General features: G+C 38.3%; 1 protein-coding gene across 1 annotated transcript; it reads left to right on the forward strand.

Moving 5' to 3' along the window:
* Window positions 1-2572: 2572 nt before the first annotated feature.
* LOC139728730 (uncharacterized) lies at window positions 2573-19755 on the forward strand. The gene is made up of 7 exons (XM_071639671.1): window positions 2573-2815; window positions 9075-9171; window positions 14091-14297; window positions 15853-15914; window positions 17134-17311; window positions 17861-18014; window positions 18907-19755. The coding sequence occupies exons 1-7, from the start codon at window positions 2573-2575 to the stop codon at window positions 19136-19138; spliced, it is 1173 nt and encodes a 390-aa protein (XP_071495772.1). The 3' UTR covers window positions 19139-19755.
* The last annotated feature ends 1474 nt before the right edge of the window (window positions 19756-21229 follow it).

The raw sequence follows: 21229 nt of genomic DNA on the forward strand, positions 1-21229 counted from the left end.
TGTAATCCACGATCCAATTCTCACCCAGTCCCACAATCAATCGGTGTCGTCGGTGTGTGTGTGTTTTGAACGTACGTTGTCAATACAACTCGTTCAGTAAATGAACGTAGATTTCATTCAAGCAGCCATTGACACACGGTTCCCGTGCGACGGTACGCATCCCGCACAATCGTCCGCAAGGACCGGCTACGCGGTGTTTACCGTACGTTTCCCGTAGCAACTGGCGATAATTTCGATGAGCGCCAGCTACGTCCGAAAGACATGTCAGTACCCTACCTGGCTCCTATTCTCCTGCCTGCTGCGCACTCGGAAACTTGACCAGTCGGCGATCGTCACAGCATTCTGTGAATTCGCTCTCCGATCTGTGGCCCAATCAATTCATCACAACCACCAATATGTCAACGAAAGTGTTGTTTTTGTTCCCCCCTTACTCTTGTTCTTTTTTATCTATTTTTTTTTTCATCTAGACAGAATGTAAATACTGGTGAGTTCAATTTGTAGTAGACCTAACGGTTACATATATTATTTGACTGTGTGTGTGTGTGTGTGTGTGTGTGTGTGCATTACATGTGACTTTTCACATTAATTTTCAACTGTGACGTACTCGGTAGTCGTGTTATTTTAGATCACGTTTGCCTAGAGAAAGCTACACCTTTTTCCTAATTATTAAAACCAAAGGATTAAAGATATACACTGTATATATATATATATATTTTTTTTTTTTTCTGTCACGGAAAATTTCTTACAGAGAACGAAGAATATTCTGTATAGAATATTACGTAGGCCTACCCCCTGGGTAATTACCCCGGACCCTTCCCCTGACTCTAACCCTAACCCTAATCCTTTCCCTAATCTTCACTCTAACTTTCCACTAACCAGTATTTAGCCGGGGGTAATTGCCCTGATAAGAGTACGTTATCATTTTTCCTTCTATCATTACACACCGAAAATGGCACATATACCACACATAACGCTCTAGATATTATTGCTTACTTGGAGTATTTTTATTTACTCTAAGGTTGCTGTCAACCGGCTGATTAGTCTTTTTACTAGAATTGGTAGTGAATGCAAAATGCTTAGAAGAGGTTAGTTGATAAAAGTTCAAGCAAGTCTTCTTTCCTTTTTTTCGTTCGTGTGTTCCTGTCTGGCTCGTGCATAGTTTCGCGGTATTGATAACTGGTTGAACATTGTCTTGTTTTAAACAGGCATTTAGACATCCTCGCAGACTTTACGTCGATTATCTATATTCAGGTTCCTGTACGGTTTAATGACACTGAAAGAGTTTTGTTTTTGTTTTTTGTTTTTTGCAAAATGAAAGGATTAATATTTAGAGACTTCATTGACCATACATGGCGCGTTTGCGTGTCCAAGCTGTCGTGACTATCGTTATTTTCGCTGTAATAATTATTGTTCCAAATCGTCTGTTTAATAATTTATCACATACAGTGTAGGCCCTATATGAAAAAAAAAAACAAACAAAAACGAAGCAAGACAAAGGAAAACAGGCACGTCAACACGGCACGTATTATAGAAGTGCTATAATTAACAATCCGGAGAGAAACGGTGTTGGGAGTCGAATACTTGCAAAGAGTAATCTTACTAGGTATACGGAAAATAGACACCGACTCTTCACTAAATCAAAATTTTAAGCAATTAGCTTGTCAGTAATCTACCTCCAAAAAAAAAAAACCAAAACCCCACCAACAACAACAACTACCTTTCTGTTTTGATTATGCACATTTTGAATCCCTTAATCCTACAACTGCATCACATGGGCCGCCGAAAGGGGGAGGGGAAAGGTGGGGTCAATGGGGAAAGTCCCCATACCCCCCCCCCCAACCACCACCAACAACAACAACACCACCACCAACACACACATACGTTAGACTATAAAAAGAAATCACTTATAATAATCAAGGCGATGATACGCATTTTAATTCAAGAAATTCAAGAAAATTAATAGCTGTTGTTGACCTCACATCGAACTGGACCCCATGGAAGACCAGCTTAGAGTAGCTGAATATGGGCTATCCAGCCATCTTCTCAGATGGAAATGAACAAAACAAAACAAAAGACATGACGGGAAATAATGTTCATTAATTGAGATGACTTTGTAAGACTATAGATATCGAAGCTCAATACAGACAAGAACAGCCCTATGTTATTTATTGGCATAACTGGTTGTAAAATCATTATAATTCGGGTAATCAGTAAATAATAAAAATCTACCATCTAATCGCGAAGTTTAATCGTTGTTGTCACTACAGCTTCCAAAATGTAAAGACACTACGCGGACTATCACAATGCGCGTAACATGTCTATGCGTCATCATACCCATTGTTGACGTCATGCGCTTCAACGTGCTCGCTTGGACACACACACCGCACCAAACGTCATCATCATATCACTACTTGCACATGCACAGCAAACATTCACAGGGAGCAATTCAAGGAAAGACACGTACCAAACAGGGAGAGCGAACTAAAAACACACACAATACACTCGGAATCTCATTTTTAGTATCAACAAAAATATTAATAATAGAATGGCAACATGCGCAACTACTGTAGCCATGGATCCTAAGAACGTGGCGAAGGAAATCAAGGAGCTCCACGAGCAAAGCGGAGAGATTTTTCCGAACGATCGCACGTCAGGCTTTGACCGCTTCGGCAGCCTGTACGCCCGGGACTTCTCCTTGGACGCCATCCGACCTAAGGTCGGGAAAGATTCCCTGGTGCGGGAATCCTGTTGGAGAGTGTGGGAGGGGTACCATGGGCGTATCTCTCCACCCAGGAACAACCCTCATCCATCGGTGGTAAGTTTGTCCATTTATTTTAATCACTTTACACTAAGTATTCTACTTCACACGGAAGCAAAATCCGAAACGAATCATATGAAAACAAGCTTCTTCTACAGTAGGCCTATACGTAGTATACTCCTGGTCGAGCCTGCATGTTACCAAATGGAAACGCGTGTAGTCGTATGGGAAATACAGATTATCAACATGATCAAAATATTCAAAAGAGTTGAAAGATTAACACAGAGTTTCGTTTATTACAATTTTAATACCACGTCAATGTGTAGGCCCTAAGTTTTTAGTCGTCATTATAAGAACTGCACCAGGAAGCAACCTTTAACGTGGTGGTAACATAAAATATACGGGTTAGCCTGTTCCTGACTTTTACAGCTCAGACTTGGCAAAGTAAATGTTGTGCAAAAGAAAAAAAAAATCATGACAGTTCACATTAACAAACAAGCGGACAAACCAAAAATTGATGCACAGAGCGTTTGCAGTGTGTTTGTGAGTGTGTGAGTGTGTGTGTGTGTGGGGGGGGGGGGGGGGGCACAATCGCCATTATTGGGGGCACTGTATATGGTAACATGAACGTGACTTGCGAGTTACTGGATTGGAAAGCGCTGTTCAGGACATCGATTGGTGTACCACATAACATAAGCAACGAACAAGAAATCGATACGAGACATTGTTTTTGTTGTCTTACAGTGAGGAATGATACACAAGAACTTGAGAATAACAACAGATGGAATCAATTACACACAAGGACAGTAATGTATATTGATCGTGAAAGACATCGGACTGAACCTCCCAGAGAATGTTTGCAGCCTCTTAAAATGTCTTTTATATTTGACAACCTCTGAAAACAAAAGAATGAACGCGGGAATCGATAAACAAAAGAATGAGTGTATTGATACCTTGGAAGATAAAGATTGTTTACGGAAAACTACTCTAGTCATGCTAGCATCCTTGGACAAGAACATGCACATGAAAAAAAAAATGTTTTTGTCATCTTATATATACGGTGGGGTTAGATTGATGCATAAGAACTTGAAAACAACAAAAACAACAACACAAATATATTGATGTCAGTTGCGTGGACAGTCTGACAGACAGAGAGAAAAACATCTGATTCAACAGCCCGCGGGGAAATGTTTGGAACTTTCAATTTGATTTGATAAGATTCTGATTGATTTTCTTTGATCTGAAATTTTCCATAATAATCATAAATGATATACAACATACAACATGTACACAATTAAATCAATTCAAAACTTTAAAGAATATTTGAACAATACATATTTATTCTTCTTGAACTGCCAAAATTTATACAATGAATTAATTATTGAAGGAAACCTAATAAAGCACATAAAGGCCTACCTTTTAACGTACATATCATCAATACATGACGTATTGGTCAAAATGGGCGAAATGTACCAAAAAAAAAAGAATTACTACGATATTTAAATCAGTTTCAGTTTCAATATATCTTATTTAATTGTTGCAATTTGCTTCAGCAAAGATGTTCTTCTGCAAATCCGAGAACAACATAAAAGAACAACAGAAGCACATACAAACTGCATTATACAATAATGAAGAACGAACCAGTGTCAGGCAATAAAAAAACAAACAACGAAACATAAAAAATACAACAACAAAAAGACAGCAAACGAAGCAAATATACTCTCTTGGAGTGACCTCAGGGATCACTCGATCCCTGAGGTCACTCTAAAACGAGTGAAAATTAACATATTCACTCAAAATTCACTCCAATTTCACTCTAAATTCACTCTTTTTTGTATTCACTCTTTTTAGGAGTGAATATTTTCACTCGATTTTTTTTAGAGAGTACCTACGGTAACATGTTATTGTAATAATATCAAAGAGAGAGAGGAGAGAGAAAAATAAAACAAAGAGAAAGAGAGGGAGAGAGATACAAGAGAGAGAGAGAAAAATCATGGGCGGTTGCTTAGGCTATAGCAGACTATTTATATCAAGAGCTCGTTCGAAACTGGACGAAGAAAGCTTACTTTTCAAGTCATAAGCTAACTGATTCCAACTCTGGACTCCTCTACAGGAAAGAGTTCTTTTTCCAACTTCTGTTTTAAACAATATGAATTTCTCCATACGATTAAAAAAATCATTATATGTTCTTCAAAATGTTGCAATACATATTCTGGAAAAGTTTTTATTCATACCATATTCCAATTCTTATGATAATGACTTCAAATAACACTATAACTATATAAACTAAAATAAAAAAATACATAAGATATTTCTTCGCTGCTACAGCGAGATATTTATACAGATAAAAGCTACCATGGTATATTGAGTGCTAAGAATTACAACAACACACTAAGTGGACAGCAAATAAAACACAGAGGCACAGAGGCAGTGTGTGTGTGTGTGTGTGTGTGTGTATGGGGGGGGGGGGGGTGGGAGCACGCAAAAGGGACGGACAACCCGAAAACACAATGCCCCTGGTGACACTTCGTGACGGAAGCACGAAAACCCACGGAAAAGGTTGATAGTGAGGTAACAAAATCCCTCGCATTTCGAATTAGAGTAATGACGAAAGTGCGCACATCCACGACTTATGTTGTTTTCATGTCAGCGGAGGCATTAAATTTTCGGTGTGACTGTCCTTCCGTCAGTTCGTACACCTTTCCGTCTGTAATCGATATTGTGGACTGCGTAACTTTAAGAATATTTGAGGTATCCTAATAAAACTTGGCAAATGTTATGTGTCAGTGGACAAAGGTGTGCCTATCAATACTTTTGGGTGCGCATGCTTAAAATCAAAGGTCAAAGTTCAAGGCCAAATTCTTATAATATCACTAATCCCTAATATATCTATGCAATGCCTCAAGTTGTTTTCTTGAAACTTATTGTATACATAATGATTATAGTATTTCCAGATAACATTGGGGTTACATGGGGTCAAAGGTCATTTGAAAATGCTGAAATTTCACTTTCTTCTCCATATCTCGGAAATGTTGTAGGTATCTTCGTGAAACTTGGTACATAATGCATCTGGCAACAGGCGCGGTCAGACTGTCATGGCAAAAGATCGAGAAGATGAAGTTCGCGATATAAGAGATCTCGAAGTTTTGCCAGTGTGACCGCAAACTTCCCGCGAAACTTTCCGCTCCGACTAGGGATATTTCCCTCACCCCGCCAAACTTCTCGATTTGGACACCGTTCCATGGAAAATTGTTAGCCCTCACGAGTTGTCAGTATCTGACAATCACCATGGTAACAGTCAGACACCAGGGGCTTGCCAGAGTTTCTCAGCCAATCAAAACCAAGGATTTTAATGAAGTTGTCAGAGACTGACAACTTGTCAGGGCTGACAATTTTCATGAAACGGTGTCCTGTTTGCGGGCGGTGTCTCCGAAGCATGAGGCCATTGTCATGTACAGATGTGTACTGTTACGTCACAATCACTAGCCATCGGACGGTACGCTCTTTCTTCTTTCTTGCGCGCATGACAATGGCCTCGCGCTTCGGAGACACTGCCCGCAAACAGGTGGATTGGTCATGTGAAAAATAGCGAAGTTTCAGTTGCCAGCGGTCACACTGCCAATAGCTCGAGAAGTTCGGTGGGGGTGAGGGAAATGTCCCTATTTAGAGTGGGAAGTTTCGCGAGAAGTTTTGCGGGAGGTTTTAGAGGAAGTTTGCGGTCACACTGGCAAAACGTCGAAATCTTAAAGATCGTCATCTTAAACTGTTCGATCTTATGCCAGTCTGACCGCCCTACTGCATGTCTTCATCAAACGAGATACATGACTTACTGCAATAATGATTCTGTAGGGAAAGATAATGGTTATGAGGTCAAAGTTCAGTTGAAAAATTAAAATGTCACAATTAGCAGTCAGTGACTATTTGAAGAATTGTGGTCCATGCATGAGGTCAAACGGCAAGGGTCAAAGGTCAAATGAAAATATTCAAATTCCCAAATTGCTCTCCTACACAATTTGGTCGTCCATCCAAATGAAAACTAGTAAAAGAAAGTAAACACTCACCACATACGTGACAATATCTCGTTTCATTTTTCTTTTTATGCCGATTATGTGAAACTGTCATCTCACATTGTTAGGACATACTCTAGACCTACTGGGAGAACCATGCGATCTAGCTGAGGCATACCAGTCGCCATAGATAGCGACATTTCCAGTTCATTTTATTTCTATGAGTTCTTTATTGTTAATACAACTATCATTACCTTTTACGAGACTGGATGATATTTCATAACGCAACATAACGGTCTGGCGAATGTTTGTTTCTTTGTTTGCTTGCGTGTTTGTTGTTGGGTGGGGTTTCGTTTGATTGCTTGGTGGTTTTTGAGGGTTTTTTTTTTTCTGCTAGAACAATGCAATATAGATCCAAAAAGGGAGAAGTCTTCGATTGCGTTTAAAGACATCGGATTAATTTGCAAATCTAGTTGCTAAGACTTTAGGGTGATAATGATGATGATAATGATAATGATAATGAGAAGAGAATATTCAATACCTTTAGATGACTTTTGCGTCCAAAGGATGTGGCTACGTAAGGATAGCAAGTAGGCCTACCATCGATCACCTGTGACCAGGATGTCACCTTTGCTGGTTGTCGAAGAGAAAATCATGCCGACAGAGAGTAAAAGACTTTATTGACAAATTCCGTCGCAAAATAGGAGCTCTTTCTTGGCACAATATGTTGTTGTCCTACAGCTAATCGGGCCATTGTCACTGAACCGGGGTCACTGAAGTAGCTTCCTTTGTCCCGGACCCACGCTTCCCGCACTCAATAACCTCTACAGAGACTTAGCAGACGATACAATACATACCCGCCTCCCGGTGGGCTTGCCGCTGCCTAGCAACGTCGGCTGAGCGGACACGCTCGGCTTCATGGTGGTGTATTGTGCCGTGTGTCTAAACACATTCAGGTACCGGTTCACCTGTTGGGGCAACTTCTGCGCGTGAATCGTAAAGTTTGTTTCGCTGATAAAATTTCATTTCCCGTTGCGGGAAGACGTTGGAATCTGACAGTTCTGGTTCTCGAAATGTAGAAAGCAACATCATGGCGGCCACTTCTACGGTTTGTATCAATGTTGGTAAAAATTACTATCCGCTATCATCGCCGAGATTTTTTTTTTTGACGTGAACTCGAGGCCTCGAACTCATTCAGACCACACTGACAAGCCTATAATGTGTTGTTATCGCGCGTCCTGTGCCACTCTCACTAGGTTACGCTGTGTTTCCGACTACCAGGCCTGCACCTACGTGTAACTTAAACTAGCAACCAAAAACTTTAATACCGTCGAAATATTTTGTGCCCCTTCTCGTATATTTACAATTTAAGTTCCTCGTTGAACAAATAATAATCATATAAACATGTAAAAGTCATCGAATTTGTGGCAACATAGTACATGCATGTTTTCCAGTTGCAATGTTCAGCTCGAGGGCTGAAGAAGCAGTTGAATTTCAATGACAGAAAAAAAAAAAATCTGTTAACATCAAACGTGTGTCGCATGTCATTTTATCCTGATATACATGTATCTCCATCTTTCCCTTGTTCCTTTCTCATCGAACATGTAAATATATGTTACCGAATGAATGAAGGTAATACTAATTACACAAAATTTGTAAATGTGTTTTTGGGAAAGAAAATTGTTCATATCATGCAATCATGTTTTTAGGTTCACATCACACGTGGAAATTGTATTGCCCATACAGATGTATCTTTCTTGATATTTTCATTCCCCTCCTGTTTCCGTCTCATTGATATATTGTCAGGTTTACCAGAAAAAAAAATGTTTCAAGAAGGAAATTGTGACTTTGGCATTGTAACATTCAGAAAAAAAAATATAAAAATAAAAATAAAATAAAATATTATGAGCATGGGAGTGCCCCTTTGATCTTCTTCATTTTAAACGGGAGAGGGGTAAATGCAGGATGATAAACGTGTATTGTATACATACTACGTATTATAAAACTTGTAAACTAAATCTCTGTATTGTATATCATGTGCGAACATGGTCTCGGAATTCCAAATGGTCACTGGTCATATGGATAATATATGGATCTCTCTTTGTTTATTGCCATTTTTGTTTCTTTTTCAATGATAGCATCATCGGTCAATGATTCATTACATCACTATTCCCTCACTTGGAATCCTTTAAAAAACAACATTTTCCATAAAAGCCTCCTTTTCGTCTTCGAAGAAGTATCTGCTTCATAGGTCACTGTGCGAATTATGTTCATACTCAATGTACATCCCACATGTTCATGTATTTCAGATGTTTATGAACTGGAAGGTTCCAACGCGTCTGTACAACAAGGATCCTACACACAATGCTACCAAACTCCACACAGACAAGACCGGCTACAGCGAATGTAAGTAATAAATCCTGAACTTTATTACGTTTGGCTTTATTCATTGGTATGTAAACAATTGTATGAAATGGGAATTGTTTACTCCTCAAACTCTCTCTAACCTTTGGAATACAGTGTAAGAGTAATGTGTATAAATCATATACATTGCACCTGGTAGTCAAACGTTGCCTTTTCTAGAGTCATGCCTTCCATCCCATCCGATACCATCCCATTTAAAAAATTCCTTGCCACATTCGAATTTAGACCAAACGGGCAGTACAATTCTTATAAAGAATAACATTTAAATAACAAAGCTTTTTGTGCGTCAGAATTCACATTTCACTACGTACACTGTGGTGATACATTGTACACCATTATTACAAGATTTAGGTAGCATCACCAACTCACATCATTAGTGTGTGCACAGGCACACAAATTAAATCAATACTGCAGCAAATACGAGCGATTCCCTCTAAAGTCATCATTACTTGTTTATTAGAACACAGGAGACACTTTTTTCCTCCAGATTCACTTTAAAGAGGGGTGAATTAATACATCACTCAGACTGCCCATGATCATTTCACAAGAAATGTCCACACCATGTTCTTTACTTGAATAAATAGAGTTAAATCAGAAATTGTAGCAGTTTTGCCAAACATAAAAATATCAGTGGCAGCCATTTATGCAAATTAGAAAAGGTGATGATCGTGCACTTCATCCTGTCAACCCAGGAACACGCCTCTTAAAAGTGTTAACAAAACAATAATGGCCAAAAAGTACTTGCACAAAAACTGTGACACCTAAATGCAGTATTCTTATTTCATCCCCCTCCTGAAAATAAAGAGAAAAAAGAAAACACAAACAAACAAGCAACAGCAGCAACAACAACAATAAATGCATGCATACATGACAACATACTGCCAGAGAAATACTAATTATTAAACCAGCATTGTGCTGGGTTTGATACATACATGTATGTGTCAATATATCCACTGCCCAAATTTGTACATGAAAGACATGACAAATTATTTTACGTATAAAGTTTTATCATGTTTCAAATACATTTCTTGTGAAATGATCATGGGCAGTTTCATTTAAAGGGTGTGTACAGTTCTGGTTGAGGTGAGGATTTAGCTTATAACGTTTTGCGAGATATTCAGAAAGCACTCTGAAGGGGTATCAAAAGTTTGTTTGATGAAAATCGGTTTTGAATTGGCTGAGATATCCAAAAACAAGGTGAAGCAAAGAGATCCTAATAAAAGGCGTGGCCTGTTGCCTTTTATTATTATAACTTTTTTGGATATCTCAGCCATATGAAAACCAATTTTCATCAAATAAACGTTGAATCCTTCTTAAAATTACATGCTCTTTCATATTTCATAAGAGGTTTCTCATTATCTCACTTAGGAATGTTCAAAACATGAATCCCCACCTAAACCAGTACTGTACAGTCCCTTTAAAATCTAAGAATAAAATTTACCCTCTGGAAAAATCATACAGTGTAAATCAAAGAAATGCCAGTTACATGTTCCTTCTTTATTCATCAGAAAAATCCATAAATGAAATATATGGAAACAAGTACAAAATAGAAATTCAGAGAAATCTAAATCAATTCATTGCATCACCAAACACTCTCTATCCCGAGCATAGTTTCTGATACTAATTTTAAAAAAAATGGATGCAATTTACACCCCTTTGCTGGCAAGTCCTTTTTTTTTCACATGAAAATCAAACAATCACTACAGCATAAATTCATCAATAACTTGAACACCAAGTCATCAGTTTAACAAATTATTCTGCAAGTGTATCTCTTCAAGGTTTTTCTTGATCCATCTTTTACAGAACTGATGACATAGATTTTACCATAAATCTGTGGTGTGTGTGTGTGACAGCATTGGGTGTGAAGTGTATAACATTGCAGTAAAACTGGAAAGATTGTGGTGATGGGTTTGGGGGAGCTCACCACATTTCATATCAGGGAACATATTCAGTGAAATGTAAAGTAAAAGAATCAATAGTTTAGTATCCTACAGCACTAAAAACATTGGCTTTTTAACTGCTTTTTCTCTCCAATGAGATTATTTTCACCAAATCAGACTCTCTTCAGCTTGAAATGACTTTGTACTCACAAGCTTGAATTGTAACCATAGAGATGATACATTTAAAGGGAACCCAAACCCCGAGCGCAATGTGGATTGAATGAAAGCAGCAACATTAGTAGAACACATCAGTGAAAGTTTGAGGAGAATCGGACAATCGATGCAAAAGTTATTAATTTTAAAAGTTTTGGTGTTGGAACCGCTGGATGAGGAGACTACTAGAGGCAGAGGCTATGATGTATAAGTGGACAACAAAACAAAGAAAACAAAGAAAATTCCACAAAAATTCACATTTCTAGCATAATGAAAGAACACTTGACTAACCACTTTTAGAAAGCAGGGAGAGTAATTGCTACCTTTAACATTATGTAAGTATCAAGTTGATAGAATGGGTAATTTTCATGAAAAATGATTTTGTTGTTGTTGTTGTTGTGGAATTCTCTTTACATTTTCTCATTGTTGTCCACTCATACGTCATAACCTCGGGTAGTCTCCTCATCCAGCGGTTCCAACACCAAAACTTTAAGAATTCATAACTTTCGCATTGATTGTCCGATTTTCCTCAAACTTTCACTGACGTGTTCTACTAATGTTGCTGCTTTTACTCAATCCACATTGCTCTTTGGGTTTGGGTTCCCATAATAAATCCTGGTAATGCATAGTATTTAAAGCACTACTATAGTAAAAGATGATACTGTAGGCAAAACTAAATCAGAAGAAGATTAACTTTTCAACCTTCCTGTCCACACATACTCTTTGAAGCTATGCTAGTTGCATCTTGCATGGAATTATCAATAGTTAACAGGGCTATGCAAACCCAGTCTCCTCATATTGAGGAATGATGGGAAAAGTAACTGTCTGCAGTCGGAGTAAATTCATATTTGTATTCGTAATCCTAAAGCAGACCTATAGTCACTGGGTTTAATGGCAGTTTAGATGAAATTGAACGTGTAGGATCTTATTTCTAATCAAGACACACTGTTCCCACAGTGGTGAGGAATGCTGGCGGCAGATTTGAGTATCTTGGTAACATGCTTATATTGGTGAAGTTGGGGAATTCCATACACCTACTATGAAATTACCAGCGTTTTACTCAAGTCACATGGCATTTCTACATGTATTTCATCTACATGGGCCCCTTTTCATCAAAAGATAAAATCCTTACCACACGGGCTGCCATAGACTTACCATAGAAATCAACTATATAATCAATTTTAACTCTTCATAAACAGGACCCTGACTGTTATCCCATGTAGTCCATGTTCTGTTTGGGTGATTTTTCTATCTACAACTAAACTATGAAGAATACCCAGTAATAATTCATATTCCCATTCTGTGTTGCTTTTTTTTTTTATATAAATACAGCTGTACTTGAATCCACTTCCCATTCACAATCTATATTCTATTTGGGCAGTTTTGAATATTTGCAACTAACCTTTTAAACAGAAAATCTAGTGACAATTCGTATTCTCACTGTATCATGTTTCAAATACTGGAATTCCCTTCCAGCTTGAATACAAGTGAAGAGTGTATTTTGCTGGATTTCACAATCAACTTCCTCGGAACCACTCCAACAATTTTGCTGTCTTGATAATCGTTCACAAAGGAGTTGCAAAAACACTGTCCAGCATGTACAATTCTATAAGATCTACTTACTAGATACAATGATGCAATGAGAGTTGTATCTATCAATGTTCCTCAGAAAATTTGCAGTCTCTCATAAATGGAGTCAATGCATTAACCCCTTGAGGACAAGCTGATTTTGCTATAACACACGTTTCCCATCTAGACACCTGCCTGACTTTACTCAGGACTAGTCTTCAATGGATTAAGATCACCACAAGCATTCCTAATACTGTAAAACATGATATATTCGCGGCATGAAATTTTCGCGAATTGGAGCCGAAGGCCTTTTTCGTGGCAAGAAATTTTCGCAAATTGCCTCTTGCGTTCAATGCATATAGTGTAAATAAGAAATTTCGCGTGCATTTTAATTTCGCGAATCTTGGCGCTCGCGAAATTCGCGAAATTAAAATGCACGCGAACATTTCTCGTTTTACAGTATGTGACAACATAAGGGTCAAACCCAATAAAACAAAAAACTTTTTTTTTTAACGCACACAGCATTGTTTTCAAAGTATCAACCTAACTGGTCAAAAGTGCCAATGAAGGATGAAAAGCAGTTCTACATTACATGACTAGAATCTATCTATGAGATGCAATCAACTTTGGTTATTCCAGGTCATTTGTGATAATATTGTGTGCAACTGTTACTGGTTTTGACACATTAAAGGGTGTGTACAGTTCTGGTTAAGGTGAGGATTTAGCTTTGAACGCTTTGCGAGATATTCAGAAACCAATCTATGAGATGTCAAAGAGCATGCAATTCTAAAGGGCATCAAAAGTTTATTTGATGAATATCGGTTTTAAAAATGGCTGAGATATCCAAAAACAAGGTAAAACACAGAGATCCTAATAAAAGGTATGGCCTGTCACCTTTTATCATTATCACTTTTTTTTTGATATCTTAGCCATTTGAAAACCAGTTTTCATCAAATAAATGTTGAATCCTTCTTAAAATTAAATACTGTTTCATATTTCACAAGAGGTTTCTCATTATCTCACTTAGGAATGTTCAAAACATGAATCCCCCCCCCCCCCTCGACCAGTACTGTACAGTCCCTTAAATCAGTGTAAAATTATGTCTTCACAAGTCCTTTTCAGGTCCACTGGAAATGGTTGAGAAAGAAATAAGATCATGTCTTCATATAAGTCCTTTTCAAGTCCACTGAAAATGGTAAATGAAGTTAAAACAATTTCCATCTTGTGCTCCAACCACAGTTACAGACCATGAGAAGGTGGCCAAGATGGCAGAGAAGATCCCTCCGGCCTACCTGACCAGGAAGACGCACGGGGCCACGACCACCACCCACTTCACCCCGAAGCAGGGCATGCTGAGGCAGCTCCGTGAGCATGAGTTGGACGAGGAGATCATGCGAGAGATGTACTCACGGGAGAAGAGAGGGAAGCCGAATAGATCTCCTGGAGGTATGAGAATCACAATGAGAGTGATGACGTTAATACCGTGTGCTCTGTTACAACGAACACAGCAATAGTAAAATTTCATTGTCAATACAGTGGACTCCCATTATAATGAAGTTCTTGAGACCGGCCGTTTTCTTTCGTTATATCAAGATTTCGTTATAACCAAACAAATACACACAAAAAAACATAAAACGGATAATGTTGCAGCCTGAATTTTTACTTCGTTGTAACCAGGATTTCGTTATAACCATGTTCGTTATAACAGGAGTGCATTGTACAACAGAGTAGAAATTCAGGTCCCAAAATTATCATCTACTACTAGATATCATCTTCACCTAGTGTATTTGTTCTACACGTACTACAATGTAGAATAAAATATTTTCATTTATCATTTTTAAAAAAAATTGCCGGTCCTAAGGACTTTGCTAAAATGGGAGTCACCAGTATTGATAACAGCAGTTAGAACAATACTACAATGTATGGTTCAAATTTAATACCCAGCAGGGTAGGCTATTGAGTGCCAACACTACTCTCAAAGAGGGCCCTGCCGTTATTACCAAGGTAACCATTTTTACACCTTGGCCAAGAGGAACATCCTGGGTTAAAACAACTTGTCCAAGGATATTCAATGCACTTGGCAAGGTTTGAAATCATGACTTCCATTCGAAAGTAATGTGTCTCATCCATCACACCACTGATATGGGGCGCCAAGTGTCGCATGGTCAATTTTGTTACAAAATCAGTCATTTCGTCGACGAAATGATTATTTTGTGATGAAATAGACCATGCAACATTTGGCACCCCATACACAGACACCACAGTGGCCCCACAATATACAGGCTTTTACGCAATTGGTTCCACAGGATTTTACATTGTACACTGGCAGGAAAACATATCAGATGAATAAATCTTACATTCATCAGTTTTAAATTCATTCAAATACTATATCAGAAGTTATATCTTGGGAAAGCAGTGGATGTGGCCATGGCACTTCCATTATAATACACATCTCAAGTATAATACACATCTCAATTCCTCACGCATTTGTTATGACAGATCATAACGGGAGAATATGGGTACCAGGCACATATATGTACACACCAGTGACCAAAACCATTATACCAATGGTCATGAGACAGGATCACAGTTTTTGTTTGTTTTGTTTTTTGTGTTTTTGTGTTTTTCTTTTTTTTTTGGGGGGGGGGGGCAACATGATAATTGTTGATACAAATGCAGAAACTAATGGAAGTATTCTTCCCTCATTTCTGTTCATGCTTCATAATTATACTTTTCCTTTTTAACAATGGCTCAAAAAAAAAAGGACCCCAAACAAACAAAAGAGGAAAAAATCAGTGATGTGATCCATGAATTACGTGGGAAGATGTAAAGCCTTTATGATTCTTGACTGAAATGCCATTGTAATGCTCGCAGGTGGCTGTGACCTTGACCTCATTGTTTGTGTCTAGCACCAATAGGCGCCTATCTTTTTGCTTCTCATGTCTTTGGATGATGGGAAGTACTACCAAAGGTCTTATTGCCATCTATTTCTTCCCTACAGTGACACGGTTTCCTGCTATGCCACTCCTATCGGCCAAGCTGAATGCTAAACCTAAAAGTGATGTAAGTACACAATCGGCTGTGCTTGTTATCTAACTGCACCTATATTACAGTACCCTACTGTGGTATGTTGTCCCCTGCGCAGAAGGGCCTCATCATGAAATATCACCCCAAAATCGAATTTTTGTTCATGACATCACTTGACAGAGTTTTGAAAGCTTTGTCATATGATGCTATCAGAGTTTGTTTTGTTTTTTGAGCCTACAAAACTTAAGGCCCTTCTGCCAGACAGGCGACAGTAGATTGATTTTCTTTTTTACTTTTTTTTTTTGTTTTTTTACAAGTAACAGAGGGAGCAACAGCATATGACATTTTGATCTCTGATTTTTTTGTTTTCTTATTTAAGGCAACGTAATATCAGCATGGAGTTTCTCTTTAACTCTTTAGGCTTGGTCCTACTGTTAATTTACCCAATTAGCTGTTGTCACTACAGCATATTTGTCCAACATGCTCAGACTTGTACCTCACATATTCATTACCAGTAGCAATAGAACCATGTGCCAAAATAAAACGAATGATTCTGTATAGGGATACCTAGAAAAAAAAAAAGAGACATAGACAACAGTATGAAAATATTAAGCAAATAATCAACGTTGGTGAAGGAGATGGGACAAACTATCACTTCCGAGGCGATCTGGATGTAGCTATCTTTCCGAAGCGCAGCTGAGGAAAGATAGCGTACACATTCAGATCACATTCAGATCGCGTGAAACTAAAAGTTGATTATTTGCTTCATATTCCACATTTAAAGTCCTAGGGTCCCATTTTATACCACATCTGAAACCATTTTAGCTGTCTTTAGGTATCCTTAGGGCTTAGGCTACGTGTGCTCGTAGATGACAAAACAATGAATTTGCTGTGCGCACCGCGCGGCACCGAAGTGAAAGTGCGTTGCACTGTGTACTATCAAGTGACCTAGGTCACATGATAGTCCACAGTGCAATGCACTTTTATTTCGCGCGTATTCATCTTGTGTTAGGACTGTGTGGACTGTGTGGAGATCAGCGAAACAAAAGGGACTATCAACAGAGAGTGTAACGAACTTTTCCTCTCAGGTGATGTGATGGGCAAAACTACGCTTCATCACGTGATCAGCTCTCCTATTGCAACATTCTTAGTATGTGGAATATAAATATGTTTATTATAATGTGCACAACTCCTGCCATTTGATAACACATATAGTGTTACACTCATTCTCTTGTTCTTTCTTGTATTGTTGCAGCGGCCTATAGATGCCGGGGTCATGCCGATCCCAAACAGGGCACTGACCATGTCGGGGAGGATCCGCCAAGACATCACCCAGGGAGACAAGAACTACATCAACAGTGCCTTCAACAAGCCAACCGAGGGTGAAACAGCCAAAGTGGTCAACAGCTGGCTGGAAACAGCTAGCCCAAGAGGTGTGAATACAGATATAACTATACTTTCCTCTGTTCGACGTGATGTTCATAAATCCTTTTCAAACAAGGTCACTAGACCTACTGAGCTGTGGTCTTCGTAACGACATTTGTTCTAAAGTTATAATCATACTGTTCTTTTGTATCAGAAAGTTACTTGCCAAGTCAATAGTTCAGGTATGTACTTTTATCTTTTCTAGAGCACAATTGTGATGTGTTTTAAGCTCAGCAGGCATACTTGTTGGTCAGATAGGTACATGTACATACTTATATTGAATCATGACAACTACAATGGTGGCTGAGAACAGTGTAAAGAATTCAGCCAAGCTACTACATCCGTGATCCATAGAAATGCCAACCCAGACCCCAATTTAATTTTTACTTCGATCTAAACCCAATTAGACTCTTGACTTCCACTGTGTAGCAAAGAAGTTTTGCCTGTAAAAATTTAATCAAATTCTCCACAAAGCTGAGTTGACAAGGCTGCCGAGCTCAAGCTGTGTGCTGATTTGTTTGGTTAGTTTTTCTGTTTTTTTCCCCCCTTCTCTTCAGACCGAGAGCTGGCCGTGGAGTTCTTCAGCTCTCTTGCTGGCAAGAAGCTGATGGGAGGTCAGAATGAGGTCAACCAACCCAGGGCCAAGGGGAGTGGGGTGTGTAAGGTCAGCGATGCTACTCACTTGAAGGAGGTCCTCAATGCCCTCAAAACGTGAGTGCCTTATGGTGAAGCAGAATATACCATACATTAAAAGCAAAGATGTTTGGCAATCTGAAATGTTATGGCAGCTTGCACAAGGTTAAAAAAAAATCTTTTCGTTTGACTGACAATTAATAAAAAGTTTGTAGTATCATTCTCCATGTTTCTGCGAGTTCCTTTGCAATACTGTATAAGCTGTTATTTTCGCAGGGGTTTAATTTTCGCGAATTCCGAGAATCACAGTTGGATTGCGAATTTAACAACACATGAAAATGCCTTGATGCGCTTGGATGATAGTGCATTTACATAATAGCGTCAGCGTCAATTCGCAAAAACAACATCTCGCGAAAACATCTAAGCGAAAATAACAGCGTATACAGTATGCCCCAGATTGAAGGGCAACATCTTTCATAGAGTACTGTAATGATGATGTCACTCTTTTGTTTCAATATATCTTTGGGTTGGAACCAGGTGTGTGTATGTTTTGCAATAACAGAGTTCACAAACTGGACCAGGTGAAGTTGTTTACAACCAGTTTCCATGGTGATTAATGGCTGTGATATCACACTTTGGTGCTCATATTTGTGAATGTCTTATGTCGTGATCTCTTTGCACAGACTGCCCAATATGACAGAACAACAGCACTACCTGAAGTAATATGAAGGTTATCTCTCAGTAACATGAAGGTTTATTTCTAATACATCACGTACCCCAAATCTTGTCGAATCAGAGAATAATGTCTTTACAGTCACACATGCATAATCAGCAATTAGGGTGTTGGGATGTCACCAAATACAATGCAGAACATTTTCCCCTCTTACAGGTACCAACAAAAGGTAGGTTCTGACTTGGCCACATTAAAATCGAATACCCAGTACAAATTGCATATTTCTTTTCGCGACAGAGGAAAGCCCATACATCAGAGGGAAGCGCGGAATCTGCGACCGGGCGAGTCCAACCGTCGCCGACTCCGTCTCCTGTCTCCGTTCACCCGGCAACACAAGGAAGAGATGCAGACCTGGCACCATCTTCCAACTTTCAGACACACCGGTCCCGTTTCTAACACCATTGCCCTCTTCACCAGACCACATCGGCCGGCTCAACGCCATTTCACGATACATCCAGAATGGGAATAAGCCCAAAACTCTCACTTTTTTTCTTCTGTGTATATAGTATGATTAGTATAAACATCTCATTTTTAAACTTATTCATGGTGCATTGAGAGACATTATTTAACACTATCAAGAAACATGATTTATCTATCACCATGTCTGTTTCACACACACACACACACACACAAAGAAATCCTTTTAAGTAGTGTTCCATTATGTAACTGCTAAAATCTTAAACACTACATCCACAGAACTTATAATATCTACTGCTATGATTGTTGCTGTGCACATATCAGCTTGCTCTCGTGTGAAGAAAGCATGTAAAACATTGCTGTTTTTTCAAATCTATGTAGTTGCCTTGAAGTTATAGAAACTGTAAACAAACGAAACCTACGCTATAACCTTAGGAATGTGCAGTATGCCTTTTCAACTTGACCACATGATATCTCTGCAATATGTAGCATTAAAGTTAAACTTTTCGTCTTTCAAAACTGTCAGTGTGTTGCATGTGTTTGTGCGAGTTATGCTCTAAAAACTGAATTGAATCTACAGTGGAAACTAATACTATATAAGGTACAAGGGTAGCATTTTCTTCACTAAGTATATCAAAACTACATCTTAAAACATTTATGAATTCATTAAACTAGGCATGAATGTGAATGAACTTCAAAATCAATTCTGAAAATATTCTAGATTTTTTTTTTTTTCAGATACAGAATGTATGCCAGTCCTTTCTCTACATAGACAATTTGTTAAATTGTCTTCTTCTTTTTGAGAATTACTTCATATTGTGAATATTTCATGAGTCTCTCAGAAATATCAGTAACTAGAACAATCTGCTGCCCACTAAGGAGAGGAAAGAACACTCTGGTGCAGGTTTGATATCAAAGCATTCCCAGCACCATGGTGGAAAGTGCTATAAATCAAAACAACTATTAGAACAATCATTAAACATGCCAAAGTCCATCTACATGTGACTGAGTTTGGGCAAACTTTTTTTTTTTAGTTTGTGGTTTTTACCATGCCCGAGTGTGTATATTGTTTCATGCAGCACATAATAGTTCATGGCATTCCATGAAATTACGATGAGTCCCTTGACACTACAAAGTTATTGCAATAATTTACAAAAAAAAAACCCAATTATTATTTTTTTGAGAAAATGATAGTCTTTTTTTTTAACTTTTAATCTTAAACTTCATGTCAAGGAAATTTCAAAATCTGATATTTTCACATTGGAAGTTTTTTGTTTGTTTTTTGTTAGTTTGTTTTTTATAGGAAGCATGTTACTTTGCAATTTTGAATTGACCTACTGTATTTCAATGTTTAATCTCCCATTTGCTTTGCCGTGTATAAATCTCCTAATCACTTTTCTCAATACTGTGTTTACCTCTTACGTGGATTTCTTACTTATTTGTGGTAGGTTCAAGGACTTAAAATGGAGAATATCATTGATATTGGCTCTCGAGCAGTGATATTAGAAAGCACTGCCATAACTATTTCTCCTTCTAAAGGAAAGCCTTTAGAGGGAAACAGAGCCAAAGCAGAATGGCGATTTGAATGGAAATGATGATAATCAAAGCAAAACGACAGCAAAAGCTTCAGTTATTCACTACAGGTATTCAAATGGTCACAATGGTCTAAATATGAAGGCAACGCCTACAATATATGGTATCATATGTGGACATTGAGATGGCCATGCTTGTGTTATTGTTAGTTTGATATTTCTTGCATTGAATGCAATCATTTATTGTGTACACAAAGAGGAGTTGGTCATTGCTTCTTTCTACCACTCTGCCCTCTTTCACAAAATCTTTGCTCAACTTGTGTGTTGCTTCATCTGTTTTTTTTTTTACTGTATGAAGAGAATCAATACTCTTAATATTTTCTTCTACAGGAGGACTAGCGTTATATTACAAGTTTTCTTTCATCACATCAAAATCTTACTGTAGCCAACCAATGATGTATATATAAAGATATACTGTATATGATATTTTGGAACTCAATTTTCCCTTCATTGTCACAAGAGTTTTGGTATATCTGTATTCCATATAACGGGAGTGCACTGTACAACCTTTTCCTGAAATGGCACCCTTTTCACAGGACAAACCCACTATA

This window comes from Diadema antillarum, unplaced genomic scaffold, assembly GCF_040938485.1.
Source record: "Diadema antillarum isolate AM-2024a unplaced genomic scaffold, OU_Dant_1.0 seq00000195_RagTag, whole genome shotgun sequence".
Taxonomy (NCBI): Eukaryota; Metazoa; Echinodermata; class Echinoidea; order Diadematoida; family Diadematidae; genus Diadema; species Diadema antillarum.